Raw genomic sequence first — 15361 nt, 5'->3', positions numbered from 1 at the left:
GTGAGAATGAAATGAACTAAATGAAAAGTGCTTAGAATTTACATGCCTGGAGCATTGAAAACTCATTACTAGAAAGCACCTCTTGTGAAAAGCGAAGTTCATTGCTGCCTGGAGGCCATTTTTCCTGCCAGCCTCTCAGACTAGAATATTCTACCTCCAATTCCCAAATCTGATATGTCATTTGGGTCTCTAGCCAAATAATACTTTTTAGAAGTGGCCCATTAGTCACTCATTTGTTACTTTATCCCCTTAGCAGTTTTCCCTTTTCAGGGATAGTCTCCCTGGCCAGCACATCAGACCCATTCAAGTAAGGAAGGCTTTGTCTGCCATGCACATTCCCATTCTATCCAGAATGCCAGGCACCTGCAACGCCTGGTTAAATTGGGCAGAGTCATATTAGGCTCTCCTGAAACAATAAGATCACTGAGACCTGGAAGGTCAAACTCTTTCAACCCTAGTGTCATGTCCAGAGAGGAAAGAAACAGAATCTGTCCTCTCGTTTCTTCCTCCTTCCCCATGGATGTACTAGATTCTCCAGAAGCTAGCTCAGGGAGGGATAGCAAGAAGAGGGCAAATAAAAGGTTTTTTCTTCCCCTCCCAAGTGACAAAGTTTCTAAGAATTAGTAACATTGGGAGATTAGAGTGTTTTCACCTTTCCACACTCCAAGGGCTACAGGAAAGTCCCCAAGCAAACGGGCACATCCCCATGTTGCCCACTCATGTTTTTCTCAAATTGGTCTTTTTTTCTTTTTCTTTTTTGGAACTGGGGATCAAACCCAGGGCTTCGTGCAGAGCTACATACAACCCAGCCTTCAGACTGGTCTTGAAAATAACTCACACTATCTGTACTAGATAGTACTTATACTATCTAATATCTGTACCTAGCTGGGCCCCAAGTGCCAGCTACCACTGATACCTATGGCTTCTCATTTTGGTTCCTTAATTAAAATGGATCAAATTTGACACTGCAGGTATACCTTTGCTATCCAAAACAAAGAGTGATAAAAAATTAACCTGAGGTGCAGGTCTTAATTTGCATTAGCTGGCAGATCAGCTGCCAAATGACCAATGGAATGCTGGGCTTGTTGATTAAATGAAAGAGATCCTGGCCTATATTAGGTGCTAGAGAAGTATCTATTGGCTGATAAGCCATTCCCAAGGCCAGCACTCACATCCAACACAAAGCATCTTAGAAATACTGAAAACAATTAATGTGGCAAGAAGTTAAAAAGATAAATTATGTCATCTGCACTTCAGTGTATATTTATTACTTAAGGAATGTATAAACTTTGAAGTGCTCAGAAACTATAAACCAATTTCTAAAAACAATCACTGCCTACATTGACACTTGGGGAAATTCACTCATTCAAAAGTTTGCCTGGCTCTGAATTTCAAATTCTGCCTGGAAAACAAGAGTGTAATGAAAGGTTAGTGCTACCTTTCTGTTTCTTTCCTACATCTATGTATATGCCTCAAAAACACAGCTACTTTTAATTATTTAATTTTATAAATGGCACACAGTTAATATAGGAAAATAAAAACATACAGATAAGCAATGGTTTTTTTTTTTAGACTCTATACTCTTGTGGACTTTTCCTGTGGATATACATATGTATATCTTGTTACGGGAATTTGTGGCCCAAAAGAAACCCCCAGCAAACAACAAAAAACCAAGCAAAAAATAAAGTTAGAATGTCCTTAACTATATATAGCCCAGGTGTGAATTTATATTATGTACAAATTTATGTGCATTCATTTCTTTTTTTGCATGCTGGGGTATGAACCCAGGGGCTTTGTGTGTGTGCGAGGCAAATACCCCACTGCTGCGCTACATCCCCAAACCTCTTTTCAGTTTGACACTTAAAATCTCAACTGATACTAGCTGTGGTGGCACACACCTGTGATTCCAACAACTCAAGAGGCTGGTACAGGAAGATTGCAAGTTTGAGACCGGCATCAAGGCCAGCCTCAGCAATTTAGTGAAACCCTGTCTCAAAAGAAAATAAAAAGGGGTGGAGATGTAGCTCAGTGGCCAAGGGGCGCCCGGTGTAATACCCACTAACAACCACAAACAATATCCAAACAACAACAAAAATTCAATTGATGCTATTAGAATAAAAGATCCCCTGTTTTTTTGCAGTGATGTGACTTACACCCAGGGTGGGCTCATGCTACCAAGTGCTGTACCACTTAAGCTTCACTCCCAGCCCTGAAAAGCCTGGCCTTGAACTTTCGATCTTCCTGTCAGCCTTCCGAGCTGTTGGGATTAGAGGTGTGCACCTCTAAAAAAGTGCCTGGCAAGATTTCACGTGAACTCAGGACTTGACGAGGCATGCTCCTGATAAAGGGCCAAGTATTCATTTTTTTTTTTTTTCCATTAAAAGAGCAGCTGACTACTATTGCATCCTTTGAAGATTTGCATCCTCTGTTGATTCAGTCACAAGCTCTTCACATACAGTTACTTTTTAGTAAACTCTTCATTCATTCTGGTGTTCTTGAAAATATTCATCAAACAAAGAGGAAGACTCATCTTCATGTTCCTGACACAAAGCAAACACAAAACAGAAAATACATTTATTTCCCCTCACACATGTGTGTTTACATATTGTTCAGGTAATGCTCAATACAGAACTAATAACCAGGACCAGCTGCAGATGTTGCTCACAGGTATTCATCAATGGTTAAGAAAAGGCATAATTGACAGAATTTTTCCAGATATATGGTAAGCTGATGTGCTTATATCTCATCAGAAGCATTTCTCACTTAAATTTATATTCACAATGATTCTCAGGTAATTTGCTAAGATAGTACTCTCCTGACGACTATCATTAGTCTCTTCGCTGATATGTGAGAGCAGCCCTAGTTCAAATGGATTTCATCTCTTTGTACAAACTGCCATGCTCTGAGTTCAAAGACTTAATTCAATAACAATACCTCAATGAAAGGCAGAATAAAATTGATATCACTTGCTGAGCACAGGTGTCAATTTTGGAGATTATCCAGAAAAGCTCAGGTAACTGCTACCACTAAGACAAAAAAATTGAGGAGTTGCCTGGATTGTGTAAGAGGTCAATGAGTGCTGGCAAATACTTTTACCAAGAAGATCAGAAATTACCTTGGGTTCTTTAAATTCTAAGTCTTCTCCGTACTGAATGGCAAAATCAATGTGCTGTAATACAATGTTCATGCTTTCTTCATCTGACTGATCGTAAGGTAAAAATCGAACCATGCTGTAGTCATCAATCTACAAGTTGGAGATTTCAAAAAAGGTTCATTCTGAAGTTGGGCAAGATCCATAATTTTCAACTTAGATTTGAGTTTTCATAACTATTTGTACTTCTGGTTAAAAACATTTGTTTTGGGCATAGAGGGAGGAGGGATAGTCAGAGACAACAGTTGCAAATTGTTACTGATTTTCCTGACTCTGACCACTGGCTCACTCCTTAACTGCACTGTTTCATGGGATTTATCTGAATTCAACACCCACTGAAATGTCACAAAGGCACAATCAGTTCTCAACTGCGAAATAGTAAACATGTTTTATTAATTTATTGACCACTGACAAGAACTATTTCTAAATTAAACTGCTGACAGGTCAGTCTATACTTCCTTTCACCCTTCTCTATGAAGGCAGTAGGGTTGGTCAGTGACCCAGAAAGGTCACTGACTGGACATGGGGAAACACATGGACAGGTGGAAGAAACCCAAACCCCTACAATTCCAAAGCTTACCAGTCCACAAATGGCTTTAGTCAACTTCTTGAATTTTTTGCTTCTTAAGTCACTTGTCAAATCTTTTAAGAAGGAGTACATGTCTGGATCTAGAAACCTTTAAAGGTGAGGAAGAAGACTGATGAATAAAAGGAAGAATCAATCAGCAAACTAGGTTTACAGACTGACAGAACCTCTCACTTCTGTAAAACAGAAGGTTCGTCTCTTCAACTGAAATCTGATGGTAACGGAACAACAATGAACTTACTTTTCAATTTCCTTTTTAGCTTTCTTACTCAGCAGATCCATTTTTGTCATGATGTTAACTTGTGGAATTTCTAGAGAAATCATAGCACTCAGGGCTGCCAAGATGCCAGAAATAAACTGAAGGAGGAAACAGAAAAGAGAAGATGAATCAACTGCTCCCAACAAAGCCTCCAAATACAGACAGGCTTCTACTTCTCCCTGGAAGAAAACTGGTCTTAGTAAAAGATGCACTACTACTAAAGAGAAAGACTACTCAATCAGATGGTTGAACCTCAGCTCCCACAGGTGAGGATACTAAGGGAAGATGTAGCTTTAATCTACAGTGATCATACGTCTCAATTGAGAGACAGTATTATTAACCTCCTTACTTGTCTAATACTCAAGAGCTATTAAAGATAAATAAATTTTGATTTAGTTCATAAACTGGACAAAAAGATCCTTAGAAATTTTTTTTAAAAAGCTATTTTATTATTTTTAAAAATACGTTATTTCATTGCTTCTTGGCCTTTTAACTAAGATCAAGTGTAGTTAGTATAGTTTTTTTTTTTAATCTGTTTAATATTTGATATGTCCTCTATCAGACAATATACAAAATGGATTTTTGGAGCAGGGAGATGAAATAGGAGCTTGCTCCATCCACTCTGTGCATCGGCCTGGTATTGCAGTACCTCCAGGAATGGTGCACTCCACCTGACTCTCGTGGTTATTAAAAGCAAGTTGCTGTTAGTTTCTCTTAATTATTTTGTAAAATACCCACCTGTCTCAATTTTCTTTGACAAATAGTTCCCCAAAATCTGTGATATCATCATTTACTATTTTTGAGCTTAAATATATTAGCATAATAATTTAGCAATAAGAGATACTAAATAACTCTGAAATAGTCTGAAATGTCCAGAATCACACAATAATCAGAGGGGACAGCCATCTGCTTCTATCCATGATTGAAAAATTCACAACAGATTTTCCTCGGACCTTGAATGACTCCACCATGAACTGAGAATCAACAAGAAACACTCCACACACTCGGAACTCCCACTGCTCCAGTTGCTGGGCCAGCCGTTTCATCACAGGCAGGTGCGTGTACAGCTCAATCTGACCTACGGGAAGGATACTGTGAGAACAGTGCCATCAGGACAGATCAATCATCAATAGAGAACATACGTTCTCCCCATAAGATGGTTTAAGAAAAAAAGAGATTCAGCCTTGAAGTTTCAAGAGGCCTTAAAAGTCTTTCAAAGTAGTCACAAACCTAAGATGAATTTCAACCATGGAAATTTCAAGCAGACTATCCAGTTTTATGTACAAAATAAAATTCCTCACTTTGTCTGTGTCTGGTGGATATTAGATAGAGGCTGAACCTGGTGGTATTTACACCCCCAGCCTTTTTTTTTTCTCCAATATTTTAGTTGTAGGTGGACACAGTACCTTTATTTTATTTTTATGTGGTGCTGAGATCAAATCCAGGGCTTCATATGTGCTAAGTGGGCATGCTACCACTGAGCCACAACCCAGCCCCCAGCCATTTTTATTTTGACACAGGGTCTTGCTAAATTGCACAAGCTGGTCTCAAATGTGCAATTTTCCTGTCACATATTCCTGAGTAGCTGGGATTACAGGCACGTACCACCATACCCAGGCACGCTTCAGTTTTTTGCCAATCAAAAATGAGTGCTAAGCTGGGTGCAGTGGCATACACCTGTAATCCCAGCAGCTCCAGAGGCTGAAACATGAGGATCACAAGTTCAAAGCCAGCTTCAGCAATGACGAGGCACTAAGCAACTCAGTGAGCCCGTCTCTAAAGAAAATACAAAATAGGGATGGGAATGTAGCTCAGTGGCTGAGTGCCTCTGAGTTCAAGCCCCAGTACTGCCTGGTGCAAGGAAAAAAAAATGAGTTCTACACAGAAGAAATACACAGTCTATACAAATACATGAGAAAAATGTTCAACATCTCTAGCAATTAGAGATAGGCGAATTAAAACTACACTGAGATTCCATCTCACCTCAGTCAGAATGGCAGTTATCAAGAATACAAGTGACAATAAATGTTGGTGAGGATGTGGGGAAAAGGCACACTCATACACTGCTGGTGGGACTGCAAATTGGTGCAATCACTCTGGAAAGCAGTATGGAGATTCCTCAGAAAACTTGGAATGGAAATATCATTTGAACCAGTTATTCCACTCCTCAGCACTTAAAATCAGTATACTATAGTGATGCAGCCACATCCATTTTCATAGCAGCTCAATTCACAATAGTTAAGCTATGGAACCAACCTAGGTGCCCTTCAACAGATGAACAGATACAGAAAATGTGGTACATATACTCAATGAAATATTACACAGCCACAAAGAAGAATGAAATCATGGCATATGAAAGTAAATAGATGGAACTGGACCATATCATGCTAAGTGAAATAAGCCAATCCCCGAAAAACAAAGGCTGAATGTTCTCTCTGATATAGGGATGCTGATGCATGATAGGTGGTGGGGAGGGAGGAGTGGAGGTTCACCAGATTGAACAAGGTGGAGTGGGAGGAAGGGGGATGGGAATGGGAAAGACAATATACTGAATGGAACATAATTTTCCTATGTTCATCTACAACCAGTGTAATTCCACATTGCGTACAACCACAAGAACAGGAAGTTATACTCCATATATATATGACATGTCAAAATATACTCTACTATACATGTATAATTTAAAAGAACAAATAAAAAGTAGTACCTACATTAAAAAAAAAAAAAAAAAAAAAACAACTAATGAAATGTCTGTATTTAAAAAAGAAATGAGCTGGGTGCAGAAGTGCATGCTTGTAATCCCAGCAGCTCCAGAGGCTGAGGCAAAAGGATTGCAAATTCAAGGTCAACCTCAGCAAAAGCAAGGTGCTAAGCAACTCAGTAAGATCCTATCTCTACATAAAGTATAAAATAGGGCTGGGGATGTGGCTCAGTGGTCAAGTGCCCCTGAGTTCAATCCCTAGTACCCCTCTCAAAAAAAAAAAAGAAGTGAGAATATGTTTGTGACAACTATACTTTATTTTTCAAATTCTAGGATTATTAATTGTTGTGTTTAGGAAGGGAGAGGTACTTCTCTTTTCTGTTATAATTCATCATCTATGAGGACAGAGGTGATTTTTGTTCACTACTCATTCTCCCAATCAGATAGAGTAATTGGTATATCAGATATTAATGTTTCCCTGAACAAATGGATGACAATTGGCTACATGTACAATTGGGAAGAAGAGAAAATAAGTTTGGATCATTACTTATTTACGATAATGGAACATATGCATTCTTATATGTGTATAGTGCATATATCATAGAGATACATTTCTAATTATATCACATTTAATTTCACTTACATAATAAATTGTTTTTCAAAAACAAACAAACACAAAAGTCAAAAAGTGAGTGCTAGGGCTGGGGCTATCTCAGTGGTGAGCTCCTTGTCTGACATGTGTGAGGCCCTGGGTTCAGTCCCCAGAAGCAAGTGCTACAAGAGGATGTGACTTTGGAATATTAATCAAGCCCCACATTAATACACATGCACTTTTTGTGTGTCCATGTATGTTCAATTACAGGCAAGGAAAAACAAATGAGGACCACAAATGGTTAAAGCTAGTAAGGCTCAACTCTAAAATTCAAAATGAGGTGTAAGAAACTGTGTGTAACCACCTGCCCCTCAAGACACCTTGCTCTGTTTACTGTGCTCAGCCACTCTGGTCTTTCGGTGCCTCAAACCTGCCTTGTTCCTTCCTGCCTAAAGGTCTTTGGCCTGCTGTGTGCCTTCCGCTTGGACTACTGTCTACTTCACCTTCACCCCATGGCCAAGTTTAATGGCCACTTGATCAGAAGTTTCCCTAAGCTCTCTGAGATGGGACAGTCGGTGTTACTTCCAGGGACACCTGTCATAAACGAGTATTAAATAACCATTAGGGAGAATTCCCTGCATACGAAGCGAGCACGTGATAAAATCAGTGGATGAAGCAGAGACAAGTAAGAGCTTGCAGTACCGTCTGTAGCTAAAAACACTGTACTTTCTCCCACTGAGTTGACAACTGTCACAGCCTCAAGAAAATAATACATTCAAATTGCTGACTTACCTGGGCAATCAAAAAGAATGTAGTCATCCTCTACATGGCCAAGACAGTTTTCTAGCCAGTCAAAATTATTGGCAAAGTACTCCATGCAAAATACCAACCCTCCATTGGGACCGAACCTCAGAGAATCATCCTCCATCACATCATCCACTTCGATCAGTTCCCGGATGTCTGAAAAGGACAGACAAGCCCCTAAATCTAAGTGTCCACTCAAAAATTATTACCCTCCATAATAATAATTAATTTTTAAAATCACACATATGAAATTATTTATGTACATGGTTTTACACTGTAGCAGTATCCATCAACAGCAAACTGAGCAAATAAATTACTGTATAGCTAGACACTGCACTGTGGAATATCATGCAGCCATAAAATGGAAGCTCCTTAAGTACTAATATAATCTAATCTCTTAGGTATGTTATTCAGTAAAAAATGCAAGGCACAGAACTCTGTGTAAGTATATCATCAAGTTGGGGATGTGCACCTGTAACCCTAGCAACTCAGGAGGCTGAGGCAGAAGAATGGCAAGATAGAGGAAAGCCTTTGCAACTGAGGGAGACCTTGTCTCAAAATAAAAAATAAAAAGGGCTGGGGATATAGCTACAGTGGTAAAGCATTTCAGGGTTCAATTCCCAATACAGCTTAAAAAGAAAAAAAAAAAAGAGACGGGGGGCGGGGGGAGTACATATACTGAATTTTAAATGCACAGACTGTCTATGGTAGGATAAACCAGAAACTGATAATATTGGTTGCCTCCAGGGAGGGGGTTTGTTTGCTGGGACATTGAGCTGGGAGGGAGACATTTTCTTGTACACTTCAATTCTTTTGTACCTTCTGCATTTTAAATCATGTAAATATGTTATTATTACCTACTTCAAAAAAAGTAAAACAAAAGAAAGCCAACATCAAGTCTCTCAACATGATGACCCTAGGGAAGCTACCTGGTCTCCCTGAGCCTCACGTTCCTTTTGCTAAGATGGGAAGTAGGGATAGGAATCATATCCTTGGACAGAAGGATGAGAACTACATGAAGTAAATCACCTACAGGAAGGGCTTAAAAATTGTGATATATGTATGGTTCTCTTAAGTTTGAGAAATCAGTATCTAGAATTTTCTGCCTTGAGTTTTATTTATGTCTTCAAACCTATAATTTTGTTTCAGAGAACAGTGCTTCATCCACGACCACATTTACGTTAACACCTTCGTCCCTGTGACCTGAGGAATAAACAACCTGCCCAATGCTGAATAAAACTGGTCTTCTAAAAGGATAAACAAGGACATGTCAGTCAGTAGGACACTTAGAACGGATGTGAGGTTGGGGACCTTTTTTGGCCACGTGCACTTTGCTAGAGATAGCTGGTTCATAAGGAGAAAACATCAGACAGCCAGAAAGCTGGCCCTGGCTGTGTTTCCGGCTCTGACCTGTTGTAAAGTCTTTGTCCTTGGGTTCTGTGAGAGGACTCTGAGTCCTTTCAACACACCTTCTGACTTAAGCCAGCTTGCGAGCTTGACCAAATGGTCCCACAGTGATACAATGCCTGTTTCTCAAGGAGAGGACTGTCCCGGATCCCTTCTCTCCTGAAACTGCCTCCAACTCTACCTGCAGCCACTCCCGACTGATGACCAAACACGTCATTATCAGAAATCAGAATGAAAAGGAAATTTTCCTATTCCTACTGCCAGTAACATGCGACGCCATCTGCTGCCTTCCTTCCTCTTACCGTGGAAGAAACACCTCGTTTCTAGAAAGGCAAACGCTGCCCTTTCCCACGATCTCCTCTCCCTTCTCACTCGTGGTTATTTCTGCATTCTCTGGAATCGCCAGTTTCCCTCTTTCTACTGGAGCATCTGGCCACCATCTCCGAGCTGAATAAGAAGACCCTCACAGCCCTTCTGGTCATCAAACTGTTTCTCAAGTCCTTCCCACAGCAAAGCCTCGCAGTCAGTTGTCCCCCTCCAGGTCTAGCCACCTCACCTCCATCTCACTCTTCGCACCGCTCCATTCTGCTTTCATCCCTGCCGCTCCACTGAGATCACCCAGCAGGGCCCACAATCTCTTGTGTTCTAACAGCCACTGCTGTGTCCTCATCTTACACAACTTCTCAGCTGTACCTTTTTTTTTAACTGTTATTTTTTAAAAGCATTTTTTTTAACCTTTATTTAATTAATTTATTTATTTTCCTGTGGTGCCGAGGATGGAACCCAGAGCCTCACACATGCTAGGCAACTGCTCTACCACTGAGCCCCAACCCCAGCCCCCACCATTTCTTTTTTGAAACTTTCTCTCCTGGTTTTTATAAAGTTATATTTTCCTCCTGCCTTACTGATACCAACCCTTCTACCAGACTTCTGAAAGACAACATCAAGGCTGAATGTTGGGTCCTTTTCTCTAACAACACTCCATTTCAACATGAACTCCTCCAGTCCTGGGCTTTACGAACCCAGATGCTGCTTACCCAAATATTTGTACCTCCAGTAAAAGTGAGGAGTTTTTCCTTAAGGTTAATCTTTTTATTTAAGCCAGCTTGAGTTCCTTCTGTTGGCTTCAACCTAATAAGCTTTACTGTAGATTTACCTTAACCAAGAGGAGACAGAAGGAAAGTGAGAGAGAAGTCCACTCACTTTTAAGTCTTAACCAAATACCAAGAAAGGATACTGTCACACACATCACCATGAGCATGTCACCAAATGACACTCAGCTTCATGTTGTTTACCTCGAAACCAGTTTCTGTCCTGAGCAGCCAGCACTCACTGCCTCCCCTACCCTTACTGTTCCTGAAGGATGGAAAGGTTCCACTAGGACTTACCAGCCATCACAGGGTAGTTGAAATGTTCTGCTGCAGGATCTAGGTTGACCACCTGGACAGACCGATTGAGGGCTTCACAGTGTTGGACCATGGTGGCACAGTAGGTGCTCTGCAGTGTCAAGGTATGAGGGGTCAAAGTGAGAGGCAATGTAGTGCCACGCTCCACACCCATAGGATTCTCCACACCCTTTGGGGCAGGGTCCAGTAAGGTCAAACCTACGCTTTCATCAACCAAGAATCTGGCTAGAAACAAAAGGAAAGGCACTGGCCTGAGAATCAGGACACCTGTGTGGGCTGCAGATCCAGACCTGGCTTTGACTCACTGGTAGCTCTGGGGAAGCATTTCACTCTGCCCCTCAATTTTCTCATCTCTGAGATGTTTTCCATGATCACTCAGACTCCTTACTGATCTAATGTGTGACAAGCGGAACCGAAGGGAAGATTGCTGATTACACAGTGTGGCACCTAACACACTATCTCTTCTAGGACTTGCACAGTGCAACAAAGCTACAGGTGGAAGGGTCAGGAATGATGTCTCTGAGTCGGGATATCTGAGCACACAGGATTGAGCCTGACAACTGAAAACATTCCAAGATGAGGGAATGTCAACTTCAACGAATGGTATGGAGGTAGGCTCTTGGTTTGCAACTTCTGGTTTAGAGAATGCTTTACCCCTCAAGTAATCATCACCATACTATGTTAAAAATCTCTTGGTTACTCATCTGTCTCTCCTCTCTGTTTAAAGATTGTGTTGTGGGACTGGGGTTGTGGCTCAGTGGTAAAGCACTTGCCTAGCATGTGTGAGGCACTGGGTTTGATTTTCAGCACCGCATATAAATAAAGGTCCATCAACAAACAGCTAAAAACTATTTAAAAAAAAAAAAAAAAAGATTGGGTTGTATCTTACTCTTTTTCTTTTTTTGGTACTGAATATTGAACCCAGGGATGCCTTTACCACTGTGCGACATCCCCAGTCCCTTTATTTTTAATTTTGAGAGAGGGTCTCTCTCAAATCTTGCAATCTTTTTGCTTCAGCCTCCCAAGTTGCTGGGATTACAGGCATGCACCAACACACCTGGCTCCCAATCTTACTGTTTCATAAGGCCAAGGACTAGCACAGTACCCATTCCGTAATAAACGTTTGGAAATTATTTCTAAACAACTGACTTATTATGTTTGAATATAAGTTCCACAAGGGCAGGGATCTTTTGTGTTTTGTTTACCACATAATCCCCAGGGCCCAAAATATTAAGTGGCATTAAGAACGTGATCAAGGAGTGTTTCTGATAGAAGGCATCAAAAATTTGTAGAAAGACTTCAAGAACATGAAGTCAGGATTGGGGTTGTGGCTCAGTGGTAGAGTGCTTGCATCGCATGCGTGAGGCCCTGGGTTTGATCCTCAGCACCACATATAAATAAATAAAATCATGGTATTGTGTCCATCTGCAATTAAAATGAAAAATTTTTTAAAAAGAACATGAAGTCATTAATTTATTTTATTAAATAAACATAACACGTAACATACAACAATTTATGACACATTATGTAAAAACAAACGTTATTGGGCTGGGGATATGGCTCAGTTGGTAGAGTGCTTGACTTGCAAGCACAAGGCCCTGGGTTCTAATCCCCAGCACTGCAAAACAAACAAACAAACAAACAAACGTTATTTCTTCTTAAGCAAATGGCATAAGTTCCTTGTGTTTAGTAATTAATAGTTATCGTATATTAATATATATTTACAAGTAATCCATGTGCACTTTCAAAGTATATAGTTTTACAAGTAGTGCAAGTACATTATAATAACAAAACATTTCTAATTTCTCCTTCCTATCCCTTTTCTATCAGTTATTTCAACTATATATAAGCATAAGTGAGCATATATATAAACATACATAATATGTTGTTATTTTGAACAAACTATTATCCACTAAATAAGAGAAAAAAACTATAGAAAGATACTTATTCAGTGAACTCAGAATTAATCTAGAATATAGAAGTAACCCCATCATGTTCCCCCCATGTGCCTTTACACATACTGTTCTCTCTACCTAGAACACCCTCCCCACAAATCACACTATATCCTTCTTTTTTAAAAACATTCTTTAGTTGTAGATGGACACAATACATTTTATCTATTTTTATGTGACCCCAGGGACTTGCGCATGCTAGGCAAGTACTCTACCACTGAGTTACATCTCCACCCCTTTTTATTTTTTATTTTTATTTTTGGTACTAGGGATTGAACCCAGGGTGCTTAACCACTGAGCCACATCCCAGCCATTTTAAAATAGTTTACTGGAGACAGGATCTCGCTGAGCTCCTAAGTGCCTTGCTAAGTTGCTGAAACTGGCTTTGAATTTGTAATCCTCCTGCCTCAGCTTTCTGAGTGGCTGGAATTACAGGCATGCACCACCACACCCAGCTCCACCCCTTTTTATTTTATGGTATTGGGGACTGAACTCAGGGCTTCACACATGCTAGGCAAACACTCAACCCCTGGGCTACACCCCCATCTCTTTTTATTTATTGAGACAGAGTCTCACTAAGTTACAGGCTGGTCTGGAACCTGTGATCCTCTTGCCTCTCTCCCCAGTAGCTGAGATTACAGGCATGTGGTATCTTGCCTGGTTCTTATTTTGAGACAAGGAGTTTTCAAATTGCCTTGGCTGGCCTCCTGTCTTGGCCTTCCAAGTAATTGGGATTACAATCATGCACCCCCACAGCCCATTATGTAAAAACAAACTTCTCAATGCCTAAAATCCTAGCCAAATACTGTTGCCTACTGAAAGCTCTGAATCTGGGCTGGAGCTGGGCCTGGGGCTGATTGGTAGAGCACTTGCCTAGCACATATGAGGCACTAGGTTCCATCCTCAGTGCCACATAAATAAATTGTAATGAAAAAGAACCAAAGTAATGCCATTTTGTTCTGACCTGACTCCACTGTATGCTTGCTTATAATATTTTCCTTTCAGCCTCCTGAAGCTGTATCTATATTGACAGTACAGTAGGACCTTCCCACTGTCCCTGACTATGGCCCTGAGGTATATCAAAATGACTGAAATGTACAATCAAAACAATTCTCTCATGTAATCAAAATAACTATCTCTACAGGGTCTTTCTGACCTATATGTGCCTCAATTGTTCTTCTGGTTTTTGCCTTTATAAACTCTGTATTTCCAAAATTCAGGTACTGGGAGTTCTTTGAGGAGTTAGCCTGCTCCCATCTGCTGCTTGCCTGGCATGCTCATTAAAGAATCCCTTTTTCCCTTTCAATTTGGCTCAATATGTGTGGTGGTTTATAATTCTCCTGAACTTCCTAACAAAATAAAAGACATTGCATCCATCTATAACTTAAACAACAACAACAACAACAAAAACAAAAGCTCTGAATCTAAATCTGCCCTCTCCCTTGGTTTAAAGATAGAAGGATTAGGGGTTGGGGTTGTAACTCAGAGGTAGAGCTCTTGCCTAGCACGTGTAAGGCATTGGGTTTGACTCTGAGCATCACATAAAAAAATAAATAAAATAAAGGTATTGTGCCCATCTACAACTAAACAGTATTTTTTAAAAAGACTGAGGGGGGTGGGGATACAGCTCAGTTGGTGGAGTGCTTGCCTCGCATGCACAAGGACCTGGTTCAATCCCCAACAACTCCCCTCCCAAAAAAAAAAAAAAAAAGACTGAGGGATTAAAGAAGAGTTGAAGATACACTAGGACCAAACACAAACTCACCTCCCTACAAAGTGAAGGACTGAAAGAATTGAAAAGGGAGCAACTTTCCCAATATATGACTCGATGCTCCCTAATATGCCGCCCTCACGCCACCTAGTATCACCTAAAGTGCCGGAAGTCCATGTCCCGACCTCAGAAACAGTAAAGAACAGGGCCCCGTTTTCACCTCCTTGTCTCTGAACAAGGCGGGATTCTGGAGTTGGGCAGCACTGGATTTAAATTCCGGCCGCGACTTACTAGCTGTACGATCTTGGCCAAAGAACTTAACCTTTCTGTCTCGTTCTCCTTTACCTGTAAAGGGGGTGGGTGAGGGGAGGGCTATAGGATAGGATCTATCTCACGGGCTTTCGTGAAAATAAACGAGGTGTTTAGTGCAGTATATTGGGACATTAAGTAACCAATAAATATGAACAGCTACATTACTTCCCATCAAAAACAAACAAACCAAAAAAACCCAAAAGGGACACTGAAACGGAGAAGCGAGTTGCCCAGGGTCTCAGGGTCCCTAGTACGCACACCCACCGACCGCTCCATCACCTCCCGCATCCCTTTGCCTCCCACGAGCCACTTCTCCCTCCTCACCTTCCCGCTGCCTGCGGGGCCCATGACCAGCTGCGCATACCGAGGCATGCCGACTCCCGGGTTTCCCGGTGCCGCCCGCCACACTCCCTTCAGCCTTCGCGCCACGCCCACTGAGTTCCGGGAACCCGAAGCGCCAACCAATAGTAATCGACGCTC

The 15361-nt window shown here is 40.9% G+C and overlaps 1 protein-coding gene across 1 annotated transcript; it reads right to left on the bottom strand.

Moving 5' to 3' along the window:
* Positions 1-2077: 2077 nt before the first annotated feature.
* Positions 2078-15357, bottom strand: GPN3 (GPN-loop GTPase 3). The gene is made up of 8 exons (XM_079149623.1): positions 15206-15357; positions 10889-10997; positions 8082-8249; positions 4950-5074; positions 3979-4094; positions 3732-3828; positions 3116-3244; positions 2078-2540 (listed from the first exon to the last, which is right to left on the bottom strand). The coding sequence occupies exons 1-8, from the start codon at positions 15251-15253 to the stop codon at positions 2478-2480; spliced, it is 855 nt and encodes a 284-aa protein (XP_079005749.1). The 5' UTR covers positions 15254-15357; the 3' UTR covers positions 2078-2477.
* Between the last annotated feature and the right edge of the window lie 4 nt (positions 15358-15361).

Source organism: Sciurus vulgaris (assembly GCF_902686455.1).
Source record: "Sciurus vulgaris genome assembly, chromosome: 8".
NCBI classification, from domain to species: Eukaryota; Metazoa; Chordata; class Mammalia; order Rodentia; family Sciuridae; genus Sciurus; species Sciurus vulgaris.
The sequence above is the reverse complement of the archived record's forward strand: the minus strand, read 5'-3'. Positions and strand labels throughout refer to the sequence as shown.

Coding starts and splice junctions, on each gene's coding strand:
- GPN3 (XM_079149623.1), bottom strand. CDS start 15,253: ATGCCTCGGTATGCGCAGCTGGTCATGGGCCCCGCAGGCAGCGGGAAG. Junction 10,998..15,205: donor GCCCCGCAGGCAGCGGGAAG/GTGAGGAGGGAG, acceptor TTGACACTGCAG/AGCACCTACTGTGCCACCAT. Junction 3,245..3,731: donor CTAAAGCCATTTGTGGACTG/GTAAGCTTTGGA, acceptor TCCAACTTGTAG/ATTGATGACTACAGCATGGT.